The sequence below is a fragment of the Pseudophryne corroboree genome, chromosome 3 (assembly GCF_028390025.1).
Source record: "Pseudophryne corroboree isolate aPseCor3 chromosome 3, aPseCor3.hap2, whole genome shotgun sequence".
In the NCBI taxonomy this organism is placed as follows: domain Eukaryota; kingdom Metazoa; phylum Chordata; class Amphibia; order Anura; family Myobatrachidae; genus Pseudophryne; species Pseudophryne corroboree.
The window spans coordinates 511,252,696-511,279,500 of record NC_086446.1 but is presented as its reverse complement, the minus strand read 5'-3'; the positions used below and the strand labels follow the sequence as shown (position 1 = coordinate 511,279,500).

General features: G+C 44.4%; 1 protein-coding gene across 2 annotated transcripts in view; it reads right to left on the bottom strand.

The window, feature by feature from the left end:
• Positions 1-26,805, bottom strand: part of MYH10 (myosin heavy chain 10) — a 321,458-nt gene that overhangs the window by 116,987 nt on the left and 177,666 nt on the right. The window contains exons 4-8 of one of the 2 annotated variants that reach the window (XM_063961060.1): positions 22,743-22,770; positions 7,862-7,964; positions 5,907-5,936; positions 4,973-4,990; positions 1,378-1,470 (exon numbers count right to left, since the gene is read on the bottom strand). In XM_063961060.1, coding sequence (XP_063817130.1) covers positions 1,378-1,470; positions 4,973-4,990; positions 5,907-5,936; positions 7,862-7,964; positions 22,743-22,770 — 272 coding nt within the window. The remainder of the gene's footprint in view (positions 1-1,377; positions 1,471-4,972; positions 4,991-5,906; positions 5,937-7,861; positions 7,965-22,742; positions 22,771-26,805) is intronic. The other variant, XM_063961061.1, reaches the window with a different exon arrangement.

The following is a 26,805-nucleotide window of genomic DNA, read 5'->3' as shown; positions in this document are numbered from 1 at the left end:
TCGGGCATTATCGGTCTAGTGTATAGGGCCCTTAAAATGCACAATCTAGTGAAAAAGACGCTCAGCACAAGCAGAGTCGCATGGCCCTGGCACGCTGAGAAGGGAGGTTTTGCGGCAGCAAAAGCGAATGAGGACACATCTGTAAATGAAACTAACCAAGAGAAGAGTTAACTACTGTATATAATTATCTAGGCCAACTGCAAATTACTATCTCCACCAGAAGCATTGCTAAGAACCTCCCTAAGAGCAACTTTCTGACAGTGTGTGCAAGTGTTCAATGTGAGGGAGAGGAACAAGTTACAGGGCACGTTGGTGAACTATTAAAAGGATGAATAACACTATTGTTTCAGTCACTGCCAAAACAAACAATATTTCTATAACTTAACTGAATTAGAAATTAACTAGCCACTGTAAAGATTTATATAAATGATACACCATTGGTGGTGAGACCCATTGCTCATAGATAGACTGAGCTACGGAATGAGTGGCTTTCAGACAGTGTTAGCCAAGAGTTACTCATGATTTTGCAATGCAGAAACTTACTTCAAATGTGTCTAAAATAGAAAATATACAGTATATCATTAGGACAGCCTCTGGTTGATCTCATTGCATTGCCTCCTACATTAAGCTCCTAATTCAGGCAGGCAGTGCTTTTATCTAATCAGGTGGTGTCAGGACAAGTGAGACTGCACAGTCTGCTACGGGATTACTAGACACTGACTGTGAATTATAAAACTACAGCATAAACCTCTGTAATGTGGTCCAGAGACATTCTACGTCTTTCCGATGCAATTTTACACTTTATTTAGTTTTAACAGCAACCGTCTCCTCCAGAAAACTTGGTCACTCTATGTGATAAATAACACTGCTGAGTTCACTATGTGCAAATGCTATCACGGACAACACAACTAACTTGACAAGCTAGCATTTACTTTATATAACTAAAAGTGCACTATTACCTAGTAAATTGTGAATGGTCCCATCCTGCTCACACATACATATCCCATTGCCAACTAAAGGCGGTTAGCTTAACTGATTTGCTGAATTTACTATGCCATTAAAAACAACTTTATACACCTAGCTCGCCAGTTCACATTTACCCATGTCAGTTTCAGTGGAAATCTAGATTTTTGTACACGTTTCACACCTGGCTAATAATAGGCCGCGTGGTCTAACATTATCATACATCAGGTCGTTCATGTCAAAGGTCTCTCTCTACCAGAGCATTGGAAACTATAGTAGCAGAAAGGAAATTACATAACACTGCAAAATATCCTGTGAAAAAAGTCGAATAAAACTGTAGTTTGCTACACAGTTACTGTATTTACCTGTATCATACAATATTTATTACATACTGTAAAACTTCTGTCCACTTACAAATCGAGAAGAGTTGTCATTTTTCACAGTCTTGGCATTCCCAAAAGATTCTAAGATGGGGTTTGCTTGAAGCAGTTGGCGCTCCAACTCACCCTAGAGAAGAAAGACATCATCCCATGACACCCCACAGAAGGCAGGAACGCAGCAAACGTGAATAAACTAATTCCAGATACCGCACTGAGATGACCGTGAAACTAGGCCAGACTGGGAGTTAAAGTTTAGATGAGACAAGTCCAGTACAAAATATCCTCTTCTCCATAACTGATTTTTTTCAAACAAACCACCGAATCGTCAAAGCCCTAATCACTGAAACCACTATATGCATGAATGGAAAGTTTGAGGAGGGAGGGACTTCACATCTCATCTTATAATTTGTACATAGCCTGCCAGAACAGGGCAGAGAGTATGCTGCACTCGGCCATTGGGTGACATGCCAGTCTGGGAGAGAGAGCTGGAGGGCAGTTAAACACTATTTTATACCTAAACTTACATTATCAAACATCCAAAAACTTAAATCTTTAGATGTGTGTGGAATTGACCTGAAAATATATATATATTCACTGCACATTAGTAAACTGCTACAGAAACTTCATCTAGAATTAATATCAATTGCACATAGGTAGGTAGGTTAATAAAATGCACTTTTGAGCTTACTTAAGTGGGTTACATATTGTGCAATAATCGGGCCCATCAGCCAATTCTCAGGTGGTCAGTCCAATTACCTCAGTGTGTTATGCTAGGGGGGGGCCTTAAGTCAGAAGATATTTTTAAAGTACATCTATATATATATAGCAGCACATCAAGTACTTAAAGCATACAAGTGGTTAGTAGACTTATAAATAAAACATATGAAAAGTGTTATAAAAAGCCATAGCACGTGCTTTAAGGAGTAACATACAGAATTTGTTTACAGACAACTTTGAGACCGCGTTGTGCAAGGTTTGTCACTTTCTTCCCACAGAGGAAGGTACAGTATATATTTTGCATAAAAATGTTATTGCTATATGTTCAGGGCAGCCCAGGAATTACAAAAAGGGCAAAAGTAGATAAGTGCAGGGGGGCATTCCATCACTTTGCACAGTGCTTTTGCGTCAAACACATTGTCAACATGTAATTGGTTTAAATTTTACTCCTATTTTATAAAGCTGGAAAGCAATGGGCTTTGGAAGGCTGGATAGTTAAGACAGAAAGTGGATAGCACAGAAAGAGACTAACCTAAGCAGCCAAAGTGTAAATATGGGCCTTGTCCAAGGCTATTTTTTTTAATTAATTCTCAACGATCACCAATCAACTTTTGAAGGTATGCCCACCACTGTATAGCTGCCTCTGCTCCACAAGATACTAGTCATAAACGACTAAATCCATTCAGGATACCGACGTTCAGCATCCTGGAAAATGGAAAATACTGCCGCACGACGCCAGAATCCTCACATGGATCGCAATTTTGGTGCTGGGTTCTAAATGCCAGAATCCCGATCGACCCTCATCGGAAATCCTCATTGATAAGCATGGGAAGGGTAGGGGTTATTCTAGGCACCACCTGGGAGGGTTAAGGTTAGGCGGGAGGGAAGGGGGAGGAGGAAGTTAGAGTTAGGCTACATAGGGGGAGGAGAAAGTTGGGGTTTGGCTGCGGAGGGGGAGGAGGAAGTTGGGGTTAGGCTGCGGGAAAAAGGGGGATTGGGGGGTAAGCATACTTACCCAACCGCCAGCATCCCATCCGCGGAGAAAATCGTATGTATTCCATAAACAACCTTGAATAATGAGCTACTGCTGTAGGTAATATTGACTTTATCCTCCTCTACAACAACCTACTCATTTACCAGAATACAGAATAAAGCACAGCTTACACACAGCAAGGCACGTTTATGTACTGTATTGTATGTGTATAACTTTCAACTGCCAGGCCACCTTGACTCAGGCCAGAATGCTTTGTGGGCGCCTACAACTGTACTGATCAACACTGCAGGTGACCCTTTTTAGGTATATTTTTAGGCATCTCATGGCTATTGTGAACGCCTAGCACAGCATGCTTATAAAGTAGCGCTGCAGCATGACTTTCCTGAAAGCCCATTTTCTCAACACTTAATACCTCACAAAATCATGCTTACAAATATGTGATTGCATACAGCAATCTTTACACAGCAATTGGCTGTATCTGGAATTTTAAAGTGTACACAGATATTTTGTGAGCAGGCTCAAGAGTCGTGAAAATGAACACACATTGAGCTTGTGACATTATTGAGGCATCTGTACCTCAATGAAGTCACCCGTTCCCTGCTGAGGTGAAAGATAGAATATTGGATCAGCCACAAAACTGTGCCTCCACAGTGTGAAAATAATGGATATAACTTAAAATAACAAGTTCACGAAAGGCTGTGCATTACACAGCTGTCTAATAAACATGTAATAAATATGTGTATTACATATGTTTACAATAGGTCTACAATGTTCTCTCGTGCTCCTGCAGAAAGGGCCATGTTAGGTGAGACGTGCTTCTTTAACTATAAAGGCATACTGTGATGGACCCCACTGTGCTAAAGATGAGACTTTAGCTGTCTGTCAGGAGTCCCATATTAAGAAAATGACTCCAGATGGAGGACCACAAAAAATGTCCTCACCAATAGCCTCCCAGCAAATAGGTAAAGGTTCTTTTTCTGAGTAAATCTTATTCTTAAAAACTCCAAAAAATATTTTAAATAAACATTTTTAATTATTTTTATTTTGCTCACTGTGATAATATGCATACTATACCACACAAGTGTCCCCAATTTATAATATGCCACGCAGCAGTGCACCCAAATGATAATATGCCACACTGTAATGCCCAATTTTATAATATGCCACACAGAGCTGCCTCAGAACCTCCTCATGTCCTTGTATAGCAGGTCAGTGCTTCCGTCATGTCGTTATATGCCATCTCAAAGAACCATACCAGCTCAGGCACTTATATGCCAGCCGAGAGCCCTTGCTTAAGTACGTATGCCTCCCACCTTGTGTGCCAGCCCAAAGTCTCCTCCCTTGTGTGCCAGGTGCATGTAAAGGTTACTAAGTCTTGGAGCCACCTTCGTTATAACAACTATAAAGTTAAACAAACAGCTTTTTCATAATTAAAAGTTAAAGCGAACCAAACTGTAAAAATAAGAATGTTGGTGTAAGAATAGAACATACATTGTGTAAAACAATTTATAGATTTCTAAACAATTAGGCCATTAAAGGACAAATCGCTCTAAACAAAAAGGGTTGGGTAAACCAGACAGAAGGTGCGGAGAGCCTTAGAGCCATTTAGTAGACAAAGCCCTTGTCCTCAGGCCTTTCTACGCCTATACACATTGTTGTCACAATAACATTTATTTTCTCAGTTGCAGACAGTAGTAGCTGTAAGATGACGTTAGGCAAGAAACAGATGCAGAGTGCGTCATGCAGAGTGCCATAAGGTGATATGTGGCAGGAGAAAAGGAAATGATTGGGGGATACAGGAAGGTCTGGGGAGTGAGGGTAGTAGCGAGTGAGGGGGAAGGGTTGTGAAAACAAGGTGAGAAATTAAAGTTGGGTGGCAGGTGAGTGTTGGGGTGAGGGGGAGCTACATGCTACTCACATACAACAAGGATCCACTCTGTAGTTTAACAAAATGACAGTGAAAAAAAAAAATATAAGTTAATGGTTATGGTTTATGCAGCACACAGAATTCAACACAGGGATTATAAAATATATAAATGCTCTGAAAATGGGTAGAGGGTGCAGCGTGTTCTACCTATTAACACCTCTGATGATGGAAGGGTACTGGCAGCGCACACAGCCAGCAACAAAGGGGTTAAATCTGGGGTAACGCTTGTGTTAGGTAGATAACCTTAACTTGGAAATCAAAGAAGAGTGATCCTTTAAACCAAACCCTGTGCAATATCGATAGTGGCTACTAGTCAGTGTAGGCAGCACTAAAATATTCAAAATGTATTGAGTCACAAAAACTCATGATAATCTATATGGACAAATCACTAGGAATGTATGGTATGACTGAAGTATGAGGAGCATTATGTCTTAGTGATATTATTGGTTTCTTTTGCATTAACACACATTACCCTGACTACATTAGTTTTCTGGAAGACTATGCCATGATAATGAGCAGCATGGCTGGTGCAAAGGATCAGCTTCCACACCACCAATCATATTTGAGTGATGTCATGTTAGTATTTACAATGTAATGGTTACCCAGCTAAAAATACTAATGTATTATACCAATTCTGAGCTCCCAAATAGAAGAGTATAGCTTCAGGGAGCCCTCTAAGGGGATTCGCCTATTTACAGTGCAGACAGCCATTTCTGTGAGCTGCAACCTCAACTGATGTAAAGACAGCCCATCAATTTAACTGGAACTCATGCTTGTGTGAGGTTATTAGATACTAGTGAATTGATATACTCAATACTAGATAAGCCCACAAAACGTCTGCCTCCGCTGCATGTAGACGAAAGCTGCACTTATTTACACTGAGATAATGAGGAGAATACAGAGCGTGTACAGGAAATCCACTTGCCTGATGTTTGATGGGTTTAGGAGATTCCGTCTGTTGGAGCAAACAAATAAACACACATTAGTAGGATGCAGTTAACATCTCAATCTGGTATCTGCAGAATCACAATCCATTATTTAAACACGTCAAACAGTTTGCAGGAACCACAAAAATTTAACTAAACTAGATTAGGGAAAATATATCCCTATTTTAAATAAATTCACAGTGTATCACACTATTAACTTACCTTAAATGTATTTGTTTTATTTGCACTTTTACAAAACAGCAAAGCACTGAATAGGAGAAAATAGAACCTGAGTAGATGGTCAGAGGACTGACCCAATTAGTGTTAAGGTGCATATACATGGTACGATGTGTGCTTATGATTTTGACTATATAGTCAAAATCGTGAGAAAAGTTAGTGCTAATCACACCATGTGTACACAACTTGCGACACCAATGTAGAGTCGGTATCGCAACAAAAAATAGACTGTGCTGACATGCCAATTTTGACTATATTGTGTACAATCTAGTTTCTAGTATAGTCAAAATGGTATATAATCAAAAGTGTACATAGCCAAAACTGCACTGTGTGTATAGCCAATATCGGTGGTTCTGGGCTCCGGGGAGTTCAAGGGAAATTGCGAAGGCAAACGCTGCCTTTTGACATAATTGCACCGTCTGTAGCTTTGCAATACTTTTCTGATCCACAAGAGGAGCACAGAGGTGAGTGTGAAACGATACGCAAAATGGCACAAATCATGGGAGATTGGTAGACTAATTTCTGTACCATGTATCAATGTGTGGTTACATTACTCCTGGTTGTTAGAATGCTTTGAACTGTGCAAGCAAATGTAGTATTTTAATTACAAACTAAACTGGAAATACTAGTTGTTAGTTACTAGTATTTTTTTCTGCTCTAAACACTCACAGGTGTATACAATTGGTGTCGGATCCTCTCCCTGGGAGAGGTTCCAACACTGCACGATTTAATTTTTGGGCATTCGATAGGTTTAACTTTTTTTATAGTCAGATCGGCATTGTCAAAAACAGGCCAAAAAACTGTCGAAAAAGCCTGCTAATCCGACAAAATCCGTGTATCCGTAACTGATCTGCCGATCCACGTGACTTGTCGGAAAATCCAACACCTATTGAATATACCCCTTAACTGACAATTTGTGTTTATGAGATGGGCGTCAAAACTTTACTATGTATTCATTTAATTAAGTAAGAAACATTTTTAAAAATGAATGAAACTATTTTATTGGAAAAAAATATGTATGTTTAGGGGGTGTCTTGCACCACTCCATTGTAATAGCTCCCCATTGTAAAATTACCTCCCACCCACAGTGGCAATTGTTCCCCATATAGCATTACCCACTCCCCTGGTGGTAATAGATCCCCATTTGTGTAACCACAGGTGTAATAGAACCCCATTTGTGTAAACACAGGTGTAATAGATCCCCATTTTTTAAACACAGATATCCCGCTTCACCTCTAGTGACTGCTGTTATTTTTCAAACTATTTTATAACACTCTATGTCAGTGTAAATTTATTTTTATAGGACCTTACACGCCCACCTCCAGCCCCCAATGTCAGAGTTCACCCTTCCCATTTGTATTATGCCCACCCAAAAGGGGCATTACCTCTCAACCATATGTGGAGCGGAGCGCACAGCATTCTGGGACACGATTCCAGCAGTGGTGGTTAATGACTTAAGTGGAGAGACAAGAAGGATGAAATCCGTTCTGCACAAAAGCCAAGGGACTCAGCAGGACGGCAAGGTCACATGGGATACGACCATATCAGGTAAAGCTTGGCTGCGGTTGCATGTCATGAAACTGTACCAAGTAAGTGGTTAACAACAAGGTGGGCTATCATTTTATTTACAAAAGAATGATGCCAAACAAGTGGATGTGGGATGTATAATGATTGCAGGTCAGATAATAAGGCGATTGAGCTTCTTTCAACTACTCACAGGAATTGTATGGTCCTTCTTTCCCTTATGTGAAGAAGCAACATGAGCCAAATACTGGATGACTTTCTTGGTGTTTTCCGTTTTCCCTGCTCCAGATTCACCTCTGTTAACAAAAATAATAATCAAAATAAATAAAAATAGGATTTTAATTACCTACCAGTAAATCCTTTTCTCTTAGTCCGTAGAGGATACTGGGGATCATTTAGTACCATAGGGTATAGACGGGTCCACTAGGAGCCATTGGCACTTTAAGAGTTTGAGCTGGCTCCTCCCTCTATGCCCCTCCTACTAGACTCAGTCTAGGAAACTGTGGGGGTCATTACGATCCGATCGCTGTAGTTCGTAGCCCAGCGATCGGGTCGTAACTGCGCATGCGCCGGCGCATGCCGGACGGCCGAAAGCCGGCATTCCCAAACGATCACCTCTGCCTGATTAAAAGGCAGAGGCAGTCGCTGGGCGGGAGGGGGCGGCACGGCGGCATTTGGCTGCCCATTTGGGGGCGCGGTCCAGACAATGCTGGCGTGGCCGGACCTTGCGGGGTGCAGGCTGCAGTGTCTGCGTGACATCACACGCAGCCACTGCGAGCAGGGGCAGTGACAAGCAACTCCCGGTCAGTCGCAGGAGCTGCGCTGGCCGGGAGTTACTCAACAAGTACAAAAGCATTGCCGCTGTGTGATGCTTTTGTACTTGTGCGGGGAAGGGCCGGACAGACATGCGGGGCGGGCTAGCCCTGTGCTGGGTGTCCCCCTGCATGTCTGGGAACATGATCGTAGCTGTGCTAAATTAAGTACAGCTACGATCAAATCGGAATGACCCCCTGTGCCTGAGGAGACGGGCATACATTGAGAGAAGGATAGATAAGGTAAGTGGTGAGATTCTGAACCAGCACACACTACAAGAGGAAAGCCAAGCTAACCAAACTTGAAACAGGAACAGCAACGGCTTAACCAAGTTACAGTGCAGGAAGAACGAAGCACTGGGCGGACACCCAGTGGAAGAGTGCTCAGGTTCCTGCAGAACTGATTGACAAAACTGAATATCCTCAGGGGCCAAATATCGAACTTGTAGAACTTAGCAAACATGTTCTAACCTGACCAAGTAGCTGCTCAGCAGAGACACCCTGAGCAGCCGCCCAGGAAGAACCAACCGACCTAGTAGAGTGGGACTGTACAGATATTGGACATGGCAAACCTGCCGTGAAATAAGCATGATGGATAGTAAGCCTGATCCAGCGAGCAATGGACTGCTTTCACACAGGTCACCCAATTTTATTGGATCATAAAGAACAAACAGCGAGTCTGATTTTCTGTGATGAGCTGTTAGCTTGACATACACCTTCAAAGCCCTCAGAACATCCAAAGACTTTGAAGTAGCAGAGGTGTCGGTGACAACCGGAATCGCAATAGGTTGGTTGATGTGAAACGCAGACAACACTTTAGGAAGAGATTGCTGACGAGTTCTGAGTTTAGCTCTGTCCTCATGGAAAATAAAATAAGGACTTTTGTGAGACAAAGCCCCAAGCTCAGATACACGTCTTGCTGAAGCCAAGGCCAACAGTGTGACTGTCTTCCACGTAAGATATTTCACGTCTACCTACTGTAACGGTTTAAACCAGTCCGATAGGTGGAATTGCAGCACCAAACTAAGATCCCAAGGTGCCGTGGGAGGCACAAAAGGAGGTTGGATGTGCAGAACACCTTTCAAGAATGTCTGGACCACAGGAAGAGAAGCCAATTGTTTCTGAAAGAAATCTGGACTTTTATGGAGCCCAGACGCAGGCCCACATCCACACCGGACTGCCGAAAAAGCAGGAAACGTCCCAGATGAAATTCCACCGCAGAATAATTTCTGCTCTCACATCAAGAGACATATTTCTTCCAAATACGATGGTAATTCTTAGACGTTACCCCCTTCCTGGCTTGGATAATAGTTGGGATAACCTTGTTAGGGATCCCTCTCCTGGATAGAATCAGCCATTCAACTTCCATGCCGTCAAACGTAGCCGCGGTAAGTCCTGATAGACGAACGGGTCCTGTTGCAGAAGAAACTCGCAAAGAGGTAGAGGCCAGTCCGGCGCAATAGGTATTGCCTGAACCTTTTCCCTTTTATTCGCTTAAGAATTCTTGGGATCAGAGGAAGTGGAGGAAACACGTACACCATCTGATAGACCCATGGATTCGTCAGAGCGTCTACCGCCACTGCCTGTGGGTCTCTCGACCTGGAACAATACCGCCTGAGCTTCTTGTAGAGATGGGAGGCCATCATGTCAATTTGTGGATATCTCCATCAACATGTCAAGCACCTGAACACTTCCGGGGGAAGGCCCCACTCCTCCGGGTGCAGGTCGCATCTGCTGAGGAAGTCTGCTTCCCAGTTGTCTACTTCTGGAATGAAGAACGCTGAAAACGCCACAGCGTTCCTTTCTGCCCAGAAGTCTTGACACCTCTAACATTGCTGCTCTGCTTTTCGTTCCGCCCTGTCGGTTTATGTATGTTAATGCTGTCACATTGTCCAACTGGACCTGAATGGCCCGATCTTGAAGATGTGAGGCCTGCAGAAGGGCGTTGCATATGGTCCTGAGTTCCAGAATGATGATTGGAAGGATGACTTCCTGAATTGATCATCTTCCTTGAAACTGCGCCCCCTGAGTGACTGCTCCCCAAACCCTGAGGCTTGCATCTGTGGTTAACAGAATCCAGTCCTGAATTCCAAACCTCCGATGAGGTGAGAAGTCTGTAGCCACCACAGAAGGGAGATCCTGGCTCTTGGCGACAGACAGATCCTCTGGTGCATGTGTAGATGCGATCCGGACTATTTGTCCAACAGATCGAGCTGGAAGGGTCTTGCGTGAAACCTTCTGTATTTAAGTGCCTCGTAAGAGGCCATCCAGTATCATTCCCAGGAATGGGAGCCTCCTTGTTGGCTCTAGGTGAGATTTCAGAAGGTTCAGAATCCACCCGTGATCATGGAGGAGTTTGGTTGAGAGACCAATGCTGTCCAGCAACCTTTCCCTGGATGGTGCTTTTATCAGGAGATCGTCCAGGTACGGAATTATGGTCACTCCCTGTTTGTGGAGTAGAAACATCATCTCTGCCATCACCTTGGTGAACACCCTCGGTGCTGGAACAGGTAGTGACAATCCTGCAGTGCAAACTGTAGAATTGCCTGATGAGGCGGCCAGATCGGAATGTGAAGTTACGCATCCTTGATATCCAGAGAAACTAGGAATTCCCCTTACGACAGACCTAAGATCACCGCTCTCAGAGACTCCATCTTGAATTTTAACACTCATAAGTACGGGTTCAACGACTTGAGGTTCAAAATTGGTCTTACCGAACCGTCCGGTTTCAGTACAAACAAGTGTGAATAATACCCCTTGTTTTGCAGATGTGGTGGAACTAGAACAATGACTTGAGTCTGTACCAGCTTTTGAATGGCATGCTGTAAGGTTATACTTGCCTCCTGTGAAACTGGAAAGCCTGATTTGAAGAATCTGTGAGGTGGGAGTTCCTGAAACTCCAGTCTGTACCCTCCAGTCTGTACCCCTGGGAAATAAGATCTATGACCCAGGGATCCTGGCAAGAACTGGACCAGATCTGACTGAAGAATTATAGTCTGGCTTCCACCTGGCAGCCTTCCAGGCATTGCGGTCCACTGTCATGCTGAAGGCTTTGAGGAAGCAGAGCCTGAGCTCTGTTCCTGAGCACTGCCAGTTGCTGGTTTACCTCTTGCGCCGCTGGAGGACATAGAAGCACCTCTGGATTTGCCCTTGACATGGCCGTCCGAAAGGACTGCAACTTAGAAGCTGAATAAGTCTTCTTGGTTGGGGTGGCTGCAGAAGGAAGATACGTAGACATACCCTCAGTAGCTGTGGAGATCCATTTGTCTAGTTCATCTCCAAATACGCCATCTCCTGTGAATGGTAGGCCTTCCACGCCTTTCCTGGAGTATGCGTCAGCAGTCCACTGGCGTAGCCACAAGCCCCTGCGTACACACTCTGCCATAGTGGTGGTGCAAACATTAAGCAAGCCTATTTCTTTTATGGTTTCTACCATAAAGTTTGCAAAGTCCTGTATATGCTTCAGGAGTAAAACAATATCCTCACTACACAAGAAATCTAACCCCTCAATTAGGTTACCTTACCATTTTGCAATGGCTTTTGTTATCCACGCACATGCAATAGTGGGTCACTCCAGCAGCTGTGTACAATGATTTGAGTGTAGTCTCAATTTTACGATCAGCCGCATCTTTCAGGGAGGCTGCAACAGGAACAGGAAATACAATTTTACGTGACAGCCTAGAGACTGATTCGTCCTATCCTCCAGAGGAAAAGAAAAAGATGAGAGCAACCTTTTAGGGATCTGAATTATCTTATCAGGATTAACCAATGGTTCTTCAAACAGGGAATTAATTTCCTTTGACGCAGGAAAAGTGACTGAGGACTTCTTTTTTACATTAAAATAAGTTTCCTCACACTCTTCTGACACCTTATCAGGAATATGCAGAACATTTCTGATAGCCTCTATAAGAGCCTCTATCCCTGTGACAGAGCCGCATCCCCCCACCCCAACCAAATCCACCTCACTCTCCTCCATGTCTGACCTGTCAGCGTCAGACCGCAGGATATGGGCCAGAGATCGCTTTTTCGACAGATGGGAGGGGACTGAGACGCTGTTTTGGGGACAGAGTCTCTGTTCATAAACTCATCCACAGACTATTTTAAGTATTGCATCTCTTTCTCATTGCGGGACAATTTTGTAGAAAAAGTGGAGATCATTCCTTTAAGAGAATTAACCCACTCAGGGTTCACAGAAAAGTGGGGCTGAACCACAGTACCCAGTAGTGAGCCCCCTGGTGAAGAGGAACACTCCGCTGTACAAGAAATACAGTCTTTGCCTGACATAATGTAAATGTGACAGCACACACACTGGAAAAGGTTAAGCACAAGTAACCTACAAAGAGCCCTTCAGGGAGACACCGAGTTGTTTGGTGCCAGCCCCCACCGCTAATGCCAAGCTTAGCCGGGTCGCAGACTAAGTACCCTTATAGGGGACTTAATACACCAATAGTCACTTTACCCCTGCTATGACCCTCTGGTACCTCTAAGGTAATTTGGAGTAACACCGGAGGAGCTGCGCGTCCCTGTTAGCCAGCGTCTGTGTCCACTGCAGAGGAAAAATGGCACTGGTGAGACCTGGATCCTCTCATAGTGAAGCCCCGCCCCTTCAATGGCGCTCGGTTTCCCCCTTTTTTTTTTTTATATTGGCTGAGGTCATTATTGTGCTTAAAATGGAGCAGAACTGTTTTAAGGCTGTGCTTGCCAGTTTGGGTACGGTGTACAGCGTACTGAGATGCAGTTGTGTACTGTGTCCGGAAACCCATTTCGCCCCGTTCAGAAGCACCATAATGGCCGGCGTCTCGGTTAGCAGTCCCAGTCAGTACTCACCACTCTTCTGGCTCTGTTAGGGGTGGCGTTGCACTGCGGGTATGTACGCTCGCCGTGGTGGGGCTTGCGAATAGTTCCCTCAGGAGCTCAGTGTCCTGTCAGCAGGGAACGGAACCATTAACCCTTCAAGAGATTGCCCCCCCACCCCCACTAAGTCCCACGAAGCAGGCAGGCTGGTGCCAACCAGCCCTGCAAGAAAATAACAAACATAGAAAATAAATGCAGAGAACACTTCAGGAGCTTCCTTCAGTGTAACCGGCTCCTCCGGGCTCATTTTCTACACTGAGTCTGGTAGGAGGGGTATAGAGGGAGGAGCCAGCCCACACTATCAAATTCTTATAGTGCCCACGGCTCCTAGTGGACCCGTCTACACCCCACGGTACTAAGTGGACCCCAGTATCCTCTAGGACGAAAGAGAAAACACAACCCTATATATTTACAACTAATGTAACCCAAGAAAATATTGTGTGGATAGAAATGACAGATTAACCGCAATGGGGTAAATGTAATTGGGTACGAGAAGGCGGATGTGCAGGAATTTGTGCAAGAATGCCCTACTTTTAAAGGTTTAAAAATATGGGCATTCTCGCACTTTATTACATTTATCTCAAAGTTGAGGAAAATAAGATTTTACTTACCGGTAAATCTATTTCTCGTAGTCCGTAGTGGATGCTGGGGTCTCCGTAAGGACCATGGGGAATAGACGGGCTCCGCAGGAGACATGGGCACTTTAAGAAATAATTTAGATTCTGGTGTGCTCTGGCTCCTCCCTCTATGTCCCTCCTCCAGACATCAGTTAGAGAAACTGTGCCTGGAAGAGCTGACAGTACAAGGAAAGGATTTTGGAAATCCAGGGCAAGACTCATACCAGCCACACCAATCACACCGTATAACTTGTGATAAACTTACCCAGTCAACAGTATGAACAACAACAGAGCATCAGTTCAACCCTGATGCAACAATAACATAGCCCTTATTGCAGCAATAACTATATACAAGTATTGCAGAAGAAGTCCGCACTTGGGACGAGCGCCCAGCATCCACTACGGACTACGAGAAATAGATTTACCGGAAAGTAAAATCTTATTTTCTCTAACGTCCTAGTGGATGCTGGGGACTCCGTAAGGACCATGGGGATTATACCAAAGCTCCCAAACGGGCGGGAGTGCGCGGATGACCCTGCAGCACCGAATGAGCAAACACAAGGACCACCTTCCACGTGAGATATTTCAATTCCAACGTTTTGAGTGGTTCAAACCAGTGGGATTTCAGGAAACTCAACACCACGTTAAGATCCCAAGGTGCCACCTGGGGCACAAAAAGGGGCTGAATACACAAACGTCTGAACTTCAGGTAGAGAAGCCAGCTCCTTTTGAAAGAAAATGGATAGGGCCGAAATCTGGACCTTAATGGAACCCAATTTTAGGCCCAAAGTCACTACTGACTGTAGGAAGTGAAGGAAACGGCCCAGCTGGAATTCCTCCGTAGGTGCATTCCTGGCCTCACACCAAGCAACATATTTTCGCCATATACGGTGATAATGTTGAGCTGTCACGTCCTTCCTAGCCTTTATCAGCGTAGGAATGACCTTATCTGGAATGCCTTTTTCCGCTAGGATCCGGCGTTCAACCGCCATGCATTTCTTGCAGCTCTGGATACCAAGTCCTTCTTGGCCAATCCGGAACAATGAGTATTGTTCTCACTCCTCTTTTTCTTATGATTCTCAACACCTTGGGTATGAGAGGAAGAGGAGGAAATACATAGACCGATTGGAACACCCACGGTGTCACCAGGGCGTCTACTGCTGTCGCCTGAGGGTCTCTTGACCTGGCGCAATACCTCTGTAGTTTGTTGTTGAGGCGGGATGCCATCATGTCCACCTGTGGCTGTTCCCACCGACTTGCAAGCTGTGCAAAGACTTCTTGATGAAGTCCCAACTCCCCCAGGTGGAGGTCGTGCCTGCTGAGGAAGTCTGCTTCCCAGTTGTCTACCCCCGGGATGAACACTGCTGACAGTGCGCTTACATGATTCTCCGCCCAGCGAAGAATTCTGGTGGCTTCCGCCATCGCCACCCTGCTCCTTGTGCCGCCTTGTCGGTTTACATGAGCCACAGCGGTGATGTTGTCTGACTGAATCAGAACTGGTTGACCGCGAAGCAGGGACTCTGCTTGACGTAGGGCGTTGTAAATGGCCCTTATTTCCAGGATGTTGATGTGAAGGCAAGTCTCCTGACTTGACCACAGCCCTTGGAAATTTCTTCCCTGTGTGACTGCTCCCCACCCTCGGAGGCTTGCATCCGTGGTCACCAGGACCCAGTCCTGAATGCCGAATCTGCGGCCCTCGAGAAGGTGAGCACTCTGCAGCCACCACAGGAGAGACACCCTGGCCCTGGGGGATAGAGTGATTAACCGATGCATCTGAAGATGTGATCCGGACCATTTGTCCAGTAAGTCCCATTGAAAGGTCCTCGCATGGAACCTGCCGAAGGGAATGGCCTCGTACGATGCCACCATCTTTCCCAGGACTCGAGTGCAGTGATGCACTGACACCTGTTTTGGTTTTAATAGGTCCCTGACCAGTGTCATGAGTTCCTGAACCTTCTCTATCGGGAGATAAACCCTTTTCTGGCCTGTGTCCAGAATCATGCCCAGGAAAGGCAAACGAGTCGTAGGAACCAACTGCGACTTTGGAATATTCAGAATCCAGCCGTGTTGCCGTAACACTTCCAGAGAACGTGCTACGCTGATCAGCAACTGCTCTCTTGACCTCGCTTTTATGAGGAGATAGTCCAAGTATGGGATAATTGTGACCCCTTGCTTCCGCAGGAGTACCATCATTTCCGCCATTACCTTGGTAAATATTCTCGGAGCCGTGGAGAGACCAAACAGCAACGTCTGAAATTGGTAATGACAATCCTGTACCACAAATTTGAGGTACGCCTGATGAGGTGGATAAATGGGGACATGAAGGTATGCATCCTTTATGTCCAGAGACACCATAAAATCCCTTCCTTCCAGGCTTGCAATGACCACTCTCAGCGATTCCATCTTGAACCGGAACCTTTTTAGGTACACGTTCAGGGATTTTAAATTCAATATGGGTCTGACCGAACCGTCCGGTTTCGGTACCACAACATGGTCGAATAATAACCCTTTCCTTGTTGAAGGAGGGGAACCTTGACCACCACCTGCTGAAGATACAATTTGTGAATTGCAGTTAACACTATTTCCCTCTCTAAGGGGGAAGCTGGCAGGGCCCACTTGAGGTATCGGTGAGGGGGCATCTCTTCGAATTCCAGCTTGTATCCCTGACACACAACATCTATTGCCCAGGGATCCAACTGTGAGTGAACCCACTTGTGGCTGAAATTTCGGAGACGCACCCCCACCGGGCCTAGCTCCGCCTGTGGAGCCCCGGCGTCATGCGGTAGATTTAGTGGAAGCCGGGGAGAACTTCTGTTCCTGGGAACTAGCTGTGTTGTGCAGCTTCTTTCCTCTGCCCCTGCCTCTGGCAAGAAAGGACGCACCTCGGACTTTGTTTTTCTGTGATCGAAAGGACTGCATTTAGTAATACGGTGCTTTCTTAGGTTGTGAGGAAACATATGGCAAAAAATTTGACTTCCCAGCCGTAGCTGTGGAGACCAGGTCCGAGAGACCCTCCCCAAACAATTCCTCACACTTGTAAGGTAAAACCTCCATGTGCCTTTTTGAGTCTGCATCACCTGTCCATTGCCAAGTCCACAGGACCCTTCTGGCAGAAATCGACATAGCATTTATTCTAGAACCTAATAGGCTAATGTCTCTCTGAGCATCTCTCATATAAAGGACAGCGTCTTTAATATGCCCCAGGGTCATTAATATAGTATCCTTGTCTAAGGTATTAAGTTCCTCAGATAAGGTATCCGTCCATGCTGCTACAGCACTACACACCCAAGCAGACGCGATTGCCGGCCTCAGTAAGGTACCTGAATTTGTATAAATGGACTTCAGGGTAACCTCCTGTTTGCGATCCGCAGCATCTTTGAGGGTAGCCATATCCTGTGACAGCAGGGCTACCTTCTTGGATAAGCGTGTCAAAGCTTTGTCCATCCTAGGGGAGGATTCCCAGCGTAACCTGTCCATTGGCGGGAAAGGATACGCCATAAGAATCATTTTGGAAATCTTCAGTTTTTTTATCTGGAGATTCCCAAGCCTTTTCACATAACTCATTGAGCTCGTGTGAGGGGGGAAAAGTTACCTGCGGCTTCTTTTCCCCATACATATGAACCCTCCTGTCAGGGACTGGGGTTTCCTCTGTGATGTGCAACACACCCTTAATAGCTATAATCATATAACGGATGGATTTAGCCAATTTTGGCTGTAACTTTGCATCATCGTAATCGACACTGGAGTCAGAATCCATGTCGGTATCCGTGTCAATAATTTGGGATAGTGGGCGCTTCTGAGACCCTGTCGGCCTCTGCGACATAGGATCAGGCATGGGTTGGGACCCTGACTGTCCTGAGGTTTTAGCTTTGTCTAACCTTTTATGCAAGGAATTAACATTATCATTTAAAACCTTCCACATATCCATCCAATCAGGTGTCGGTGCCGTCGGCAGAGACACCACCTTTATTTGCTCCCGCTCTGCTTCCACATAGCCTTCCTCATCAGACATGTCGACACAAGCGTACCTTCACACCACACACACAGGGAATGCCCTTTTTGAAGACAGTTCCCCCACAAGGCCCTTTGGTGAGACAGAGAGAGAGTATGCCAGCACACACCCTAGCGCTATTAACCCAGGAATAACACAGTAACTTAATGTTAACTCAGTAGCTGCTGTATATTGTGTTTTTTGCGCCTAATTATGTGCCCCCCCCTCTCTTTTTACCCTTTTCTACCGTGATCTGCAGGGGAGAGCCTGGGGAGCTTCTTCTCAGCGGAGCTGTGGAGAAAAAATGGCGCTGGTGAGTGCTGAGGGAGAAGCCCCGCCCCCTCGACGGCGGGCTTCTGTCCCACTAAAATACTTATCTTTTTGGCGGGGGCTCATACATATATACAGTGCCCAACTGTATATATGAGTACTTTTGCCAACAGAGGTCCATATGCTGCCCAGGGCGCCCCCCCCCCCCTGCACCCTTACAGTGACCGGAGTATGTGAGGTGTGTTTGGAGCAATGGCGCACAGCAGCAGTGCTGTGCGTTACCTCATGTGAAGAACGGAGTCTTCTGCCGCCGATTTCGAAGTCTTCTTGCTTCTCATACTCACCCGGCTTCTGTCTTCCGGCTCTGCGAGGGGGACGGCGGCGCGGCTCTGGGATCGGACGACGAGGGCGAGATCCTGTGTACGATCCCTCTGGAGCTAATGGTGTCCAGTAACCTAAGAAGCAGGACCTAGCTTCAGAGAGTAGGGCTGCTTCTCTCCCCTCTGTCCCACGATGCAGGGAGTCTGTTGCCAGCAGAGCTCCCTGAAAATAAAAAACCTAACAAATTACAGCAAGCTCAGGAGAGCTCACTGAACAGCGCCCAGATCGTCCGGGCACAGATTCAAACTGAGGTCTGGAGGAGGGACATAGAGGGAGGAGCCAGAGCACACCAGAATCTAAATTCTTTCTTAAAGTGCCCATGTCTCCTGCGGAGCCTGTCTATTCCCCATGGTCCTTACGGAGTCCCCAGCATCCACTAGGACGTTAGAGAAATATATCATACTACAAATTACAAATGTTCTTAAACTACAGAAGACTTTTGTTTAATCACTTTCACAGTGCGGTCTCATTTTATTTAAAAATTAATGACATTCATCTTTTTCTCCATACACAGCACCAAATTGTTGAGCGGTAAATAGGAATCTTGCATATTAAAACACTTGCTACTTTAAGTTATTTAAGATATTAGAAGTCAATAGGATTTCTGTGACCTGTATAAATGCACTCAGCAAGCGTATATATGGATCCTTTTAACAGGAGCCAAGATGCCAATGCATCTACAAGAAAACCCTGCCAATTTTCGGGACCCCTGCTTTAGAGGGGAAGCAGTCACAATACTGACACTGGAATCCCACTGCCGGAATACCATAGTCACAGGCTATTCTCCCTCTGTGGGTATCCACGACACCCAGAGAGAGAGAGAATATAACCTGTGGCGAACGCAGCAAGCCACCGTGACCACAGCATGGCTTTCTAGTGCACGCCCCGCTGCTGGCACACTGGAGGCTGGGATGCCGCTGTCTGTATACTGATGGCCGGCATCCCGGCCGCCAGTAATTCATACTAAAACACTTTAGAGCAATTCTAATTTACATACACACATCTGCGGAAATCCCAGTGACGGGAAGAAACACATTATAGTATCCAAATTGGTGCGGTTATACTGGTAACCCTCTTTTCTAAGATCACCACTGCTACTACACTCCAAATTGGTGACTTAACTGCTGTGTCATAGCAGCTTCATCAGAAACGGCATTTGTTGACACCTTGCTGCTCTGTACATGGGATTTGTCACACCCCGAGATACTGCAGGTCACTGCATGCCGTACACGGGGAATTGGTGTGGACAATAAGGAGGTTTGTATTCTACCTCATACACTCTCAACCTGATTTAATTTCAGCCGCTGTCTATGGGATCGTAATCACCACCAAGGGGAAACTGACCACATTCAGTGTAATTGGTGACCTGCATTTTAACATTGCCGTAGATCACAGTTCTAGGTCAGAAACCCTGTATGTACTGCAGCATTCAGCTGAATTTTCAGACAGTTTATAAGAACATCTGATCAGTTTCATGAGCATTGCAAGGTTGCATTTTATCAATTAACATTTCAACACTCTTAAGCCTACTATTATAAGAATTCAAATGTAACCATTTTATCAGTGAAGTTAATGCCGCTCAGATTTTCAGCTTACATTGTTTACAAATTAGGAACTGCAATTTTTATTTTAGTGTTCAACTGTGGTTTGTACTTCGGACGGCTCACCGATCTTTCCTATTTGAACCTTGAATTTTCCAATACTTTTTAATTCAGAGATGTTAAAACTGTGAGATTTATTATGTATTTTACTATTATACTGTAATAAAAGAAACTATCATAATATCGGCAGATCAGAAAATTGACAGTGGGATCCCGATGGCCAGAATACAGAAACATCCCAAAGGTAACTACGAGCGGGTAGGGTTAGGCACCAGGGAAAGGGTTAGGCTACAGGAGGTGACATTTAGTGTTAGGCTGTAGGAGGGGAGGTTAGGGTTATGATAAAAATACTTACTGGGATGTCTCAGAATTCTGCCCGTCGGTCTCCTGACTGACGGTATTTCGAACTCAACCCTGTAATACTGTCATTCTTTATATAGTTACATCATCATCCATGAATTAATCTTTTGGTTGGTAGGTTTATGAATGCAGGGCTGTTGGAAGTTTCTTTCTATATTTTCATTGTCTGGTTGACACCCAATTAACAGCTGCTTGGTTGAATCGCCTAACTTATTAATTTCATTTCTGCTAATAGTCCAGCACCATGTGTGTGTTTTGTTTTTGCAATTCTAATTTACAATTTGAAATATCCAACAATGGGAATCTTTTACCTATTAAAGTGAAAATAAGCATTTGGGGTTTTATTTAATTTACTTTGTTTTAATAACTTTCTGCTATTTTCTGCGTTTAACTGGGTGTAAGCCTGCAGACTGTCATGAAGCTTGCTCTGGAATCCAAGACTTAAAGATCAGTTAGTCTGGCTACAGCAGGCAACATTTTTTTAATGCCTGTCCCATCTGCAGAACGTATTTGATATTGTCTTTTTGGTTCTCAGCAGGCAGAAAATGTGACAGTAGATGGTTTTATCAATTGAGAATGGAAATAGATGTAGAGGACTAGAGCTCAAAGTTGTCAATACTGAACCAATTAAAGATCATTCCACATAAGCACTAAAGGGATTTCTTTGCAAAAAAAAAAAAAAAAAAATTCTGCTTCTATGCTTTTCAAATGGAATGCAGCTTATTCCTGAAAAAAATATATAAATATGTCTTTAGCTCTGTAGGAGCCACCAATGAATTACTGTCAAACATGGCAAGGAAGAGGTTTCTAATATCTATCCAGGCAGCTGCAAAAATGTTAACCAGCTTGGTATGTGTATAAAAAAGGGTGCAGTGTACACATCTGCTTCATCCAGTCAGTCCCAAGAGCAAACGCTGGGCACTCGCATGACTTACACACTGCTGAAAGATCCGGACAGCTTGATAGCAGGTTTCCGCACCAGGTGCAGTGGTATGAAGCTACAGAAACTCACTTTACATTAGCACAAATTAAGGATATTGGGTAAAAATACTTAAGTTGGTACTGCAAAGATGGACCTCTTAACCGAAAGGAATGCATTCATACTTCATGCATATGGCCATTTGCCATTAACAAAAATTAAACACATCTTGATGAGTACAGAAATATACTAAGATTGAGTTTATCTGCAGCACTTCCTTCCAGTTTGAGCCCTGACTCAAAAGGACTTTGCATCACAAACTGCTGCTTAAGGGCGTAGCTATCATCGGTGCAAGGAGTGTAGCTGCTATGGGGCCCAGAGCTGAGAGGGGCCCACCTTCCCTGTCACAATAACATATGTTATATACATTTTTCATTATTGGGTGGTACATAGGAGCCCTTACAATTTATGGCCTTGGGGCAGCAATATTCTAGGTATGTACCTGGACTGGCTCATTGTAATGTAGTATAAAATGAACTGGATGGCATTATAATGTTACACAATAAGAACTGGGCCACTGTAATATGGCACAATATGAAGTGGAGACACTATAGTGGGGCATTATATGAACTGGGCCACTGTAATATGGCACAATATGAAGTGGAGAGACTATAGTGGGGCATTATATGAACTGAGGGCACTGTAATGTGACATAATATGAACTGCAGTCACTGTTTGTCATGCGAATTGGGAGTACTGTGTTGAACAATGTGTACTAGTAGCCCTACATAAAATAAACTAGGGCACTACTATGGGGCATAACATTAACTAAGGCACTACTATGGTTTATAAAATGATCTACGACACTAACATGTGAAAAACAATTCAGAGGTGTTTCTCTAGAAGCATTGGGACAGGGGCCCTTTAAAATGTTGCTTTGGGGCCCACAAAGTTCTGCAATGCCCCTGCTGTTGGCCTTTGTTCTAAAAAGAAGGAAACCTAAAAACGTTGGAATGTGAAGAATACTTACATCAGCAAGATAGAGCATCAATAATTGTTTGCAGCAATGATAATTGCACTGCACTCCTGTGCACCATAATAAAGTATAGCATAGGTAAAGCAGTAACATTGTCCATATACTGTATAAGGAAACCATAGACATGTAATTCTTGTAGTAGTATTATTACTATTATTTTTATTATTATAGTTGTGGAGGTTCATGTCAAGAGCTAAAATGTAATTATCTTCCAAATGCATGTGTTTACTTACGTGCAAAGAATTGATTGGTCCTCACGATCTGTAAGAGAAAATGAGGAGACTTTACACAGTGGATTGTTACGGTTTCACTTTCCATGCATGTAACACCATCTACATTTAGCAAATTCTAAGCAGGTATAAAATTTACCAGAGCTACATTAGTTGTATGATGATAGGTGAAAATGTTAAGGGGGGTACTCACGGAGCGATATTCTAAGCAATCTGACTAGATTGCTTAGAATATCGGCAGGATCGCTCCGTGTGTAGCCCCCTCGGCGATAGCGATGCGCGGCCCCGCACATCGCTATCGCCGCTGCTAGATTGGCCTGCATGCAGGCCAATTTAGCGGGTCGCTCACTTCACCCGCTGGGTGAAGTGAGCGGCCCCCCCGTCTCCCCCCGCACGCTCAGCACAGATCGCGCTGTGCTGAGCGGCAGGAGAGATGTGTGCTGAGCGGTTCGCTCAGCACGCATCTCTCCTTGATCGGCCCGTGAGTACTGGGCTTTAGGCTCTTCAGAACTCAATCTCAAACCCTGATGCTGAGGAGAATATGGCAGTGGAAACCAGGGTGAGAAAAAAAAAATATTTATAAAATAAAAATCTGATTTTTTTTTTTAAAATCAGAATGTTTTTTACTTAAATCATATTGTTATGCAAAAAAAATGTATCAAGTAAACAAATAAAACCAAGTAACAGTCATAATACAAAGTTCTTTTAAAATACTGTAACTTTAATATATAAAATTTAAGTGGGCAGTATCTAGGTCGACAATGTTTAGGTCAAACCCTATAGGTTGATAGTCACTAGGTCGACTGGGATGGAAGGTCGACAGGGGTTCTAGGTCGACATGTGGTAGGTCGACAGGGGTTCTAGGTCGACATGTGGTAGGTCGACAGGTCAAAAGGTCGACATGAGGTTTTGTTTTTTGTGTGTTGTTTTCTTCGTAGAGTGACTGGGAACACCAATTAGTGCACCGTGTCCCCTCGCATGGCTCACTTCGCACGCCATGCTTCGGGCAAGGTGCCTTGCTCCGCTACCGCTTTGCTCGGCACAGATTACTGTTCCAATCGTAGTCCACGTGGATCGTTTAGTATGAAAAAGTTCTAAAAAGAAAAAATTTGAAAAACTTATGTCGACCTTTTGACCTGTCGACCTAGCACATGTCGACCTAGAAACCCTGTCGACCTTCCATCCCTGTCAACCTAGTGACTGTCGACATAGTGGTCGACCTAGACAGTGTCGACCTTCAGACCGGATCCCAATTTAAATGACTTGAGAGTGTCATTATGAATCATAGCATGGCACAGCAAACTACACACAAATCATACAAACTGCAAAAAGGAAAGAAACAGCAATGAAGTAAAAAGTTACAATAGTTGGCAATTGCCTTGCCTGATTTGTAAATCTGAATAAGTCTACACATTAGGTTTTTTGAACACCTTAAAAAGAAACACAAGTTCTGCAGCTGTCAGTACGGTTTCTCAGTTTGACTGCACCAAACCAAATGTTGAAAATATTCTTTGTACTGAAGTTGATGATGCTGCAGCTGTTAGCAATTGCTCTACTGCTGCCATGGTATTTTCATTACTAGCTAGTTTCTGAACCAATGTGTATGTTCCATCAATCTATTGGTGGCACTGCTGGCACAATATTGTGGTCAAAAGAGGTAATTAAATGTGGGTTTCTTTTGCTTGGAACCTGACTAGTGTTGGTCGACAGGTATTTGAATGTGGATATTTTTCTTTGTCAAACTTAAGAACTTCTTACTTTTCTTCTGCAGTTAGACAACTACCACAGTAACTTGGGTCCATCAAGTAAGTGAGAAAATGTGCAGGTCCCAATGCTTGATTATACCGGTCCAAAAATTTCTTCATTCTTGGTTGGTCCAGATTTAGGCCCAGATTTATGAAGCATTGGAGAGTGATAAATTGCACTGTGATAAAGTATCAGCCAATCAGCTTCTGTCGTTAGGAGCGGATTGGTTGGTATTTATCACAGTGCAATTTATCACTCTCCAAGGCTTGATAAATCTGGGCCTTACTTCCTTCAAACTATTCTCTAATTCTTTCCACACATGTACAGCATTGGAAAAAAACCCCTTTGATTTAAATCAATGATTTTTTATTTGTTTTTTAAATCATGTGATTTAAAATAGGATTTTAAATACCTACCAGTAAACCCTTTTCTCGTAGTCCATAAGGGATATTGGGGACAGATTAGTACGATGGGGGTAGAGACGGGTCCAAAGGAGCCAGTGCACTTTAAATTTCTTTAACTGGGTATGCTGGCTCCTCCCCTCTATGCCCCCTCCCACAGGCAGTTATAGGTAAAGCAGTGCCCGAAGGAGAAAGGGCATACTTGAGAGAAGGAACATAATACTAAAGCGTGGCGAGTTTTAGACACCAGCACACCATAGCATAACCGGGCCAGCAACAGCTGAACAGGTAACACATAACAGAGAACCTGCAGAAATTCACCGCCCAATGGGGGTAATTCTGAGTTGATCGCAGCAGGAAAGTTTTTAGCAGTTGGGCAAAACCATGTGCACTGCAGGAGAGGCAGATATACCATTTGCAGAGAGAGTTAGATTTGGGTGTGGTGAGTTCAATCTGCAATCTAAATTGCAGTGTAAAAATAAAGCAGCCAGTATTTACCCTGCACAGAAACAAAATAACCCACCCAAATCTAACTCTCTCTGCACATGTTATATCTGCCTCCCCTGCAGTGCACATGGTTTTGCCCAATTGCTATCAAAAATCCTGCTGCGATCAACTTGGAATTACCCCCAATATCCCTTATGGACTACGAGAAAAGTATTTACCTTTAGGTATTTAAATACCTAATTTCTCTAGCATCCATAAGGGACATATGGGGACAGATTAGTACGATGGGAATGTCCCAAAGATTCCAGAACGTGCGGAGACATCTGCAGCACCGCCTGTCCAAACTGGGTATCAAATTTGTAGAATTTCACATAAGTGCTCTTCCCCAACCAGGTAGCCGCTCGGCATAGTTGAAGGCCGAGACTCCATGGGCAGTCGCCCAGGAAGAGCCCACTGAGCTTGTAGAGTGGGCCTTCAGAGACTGAGGAACAGGTAAGGCTGCCGACACATAGGTCTGTTGGATAGTAAGCCTAATCTAATGAGCAATGGTCTGCTTTGAAGCAGGACAACCCTTTTTCTGCGCATCTTAAAGCACGAATAAGGAATCAGTCTTCCTGACCCGAGCAGTGCGCCTGACATGGATCTTCAAAGCACACACAACATCCAAAGACTCTGGAGGAGCCGAAGCTTCAGAACAGGACGGAACCACAATAGGTTGATTCAGGTGGAAAGCGGAGACAACCTTCGGCAGGAACTGCTGTCTAGTACGGAGCTCCGCTCTGTCCTCGTAAAAGACCAAGTAGGGACTTTTACACGATAAGGCCCCCAATTCTGAGACGCGTCTAGCAGAAGTCAGGGCCAATAATATCACTGTCTTCCATGTGAGGTACTTGTCTTCTTGAGTCCTATTGGAGAAAGAGCGCTATATAAATAAAATTATTATTATTATTATTACCGTCATCAGATGCTCAAACCAGGAGGACTGTAGAAATTTCAACACTACATCCAAAGCCCAGGGTGCCGTAGGCGGCACAAAGGTAGGTTGTATGTGAAGTACCCCTTGTAAGACGGTCTGAACGTCTGGCAACACAGCTAAATTCTTCTGAAAGAAAATTGAGAGAGCTGAAATCTGGACCTTAACAGAACCCAGACGTAAGCCCTTATCCACACCAGCCTGCAGGAAACGGAAAAAATGTCCCAAGTGGAACTCCGCAGGGCCGTAGAAATTCCAACACTACATCAAAATCTCAGGGTGCGGCACAAAAGGAGGTTGTATGTGAAGTACCCCTTGCAAGAAGGTCTGAACTTATGGCAACACTGCCAATTTCTTCTGGAAGAGAAGATGGAGAGAGCTAAAATGTGCACCTTAGTGAAACTCTGCAGGCAGATACATGCGTTCCTCACACCAAGAGACATATCTCCTCTAGATATGATAATAGTGTTTTGCCACAGGTTTTCTGGCTTGCACCACA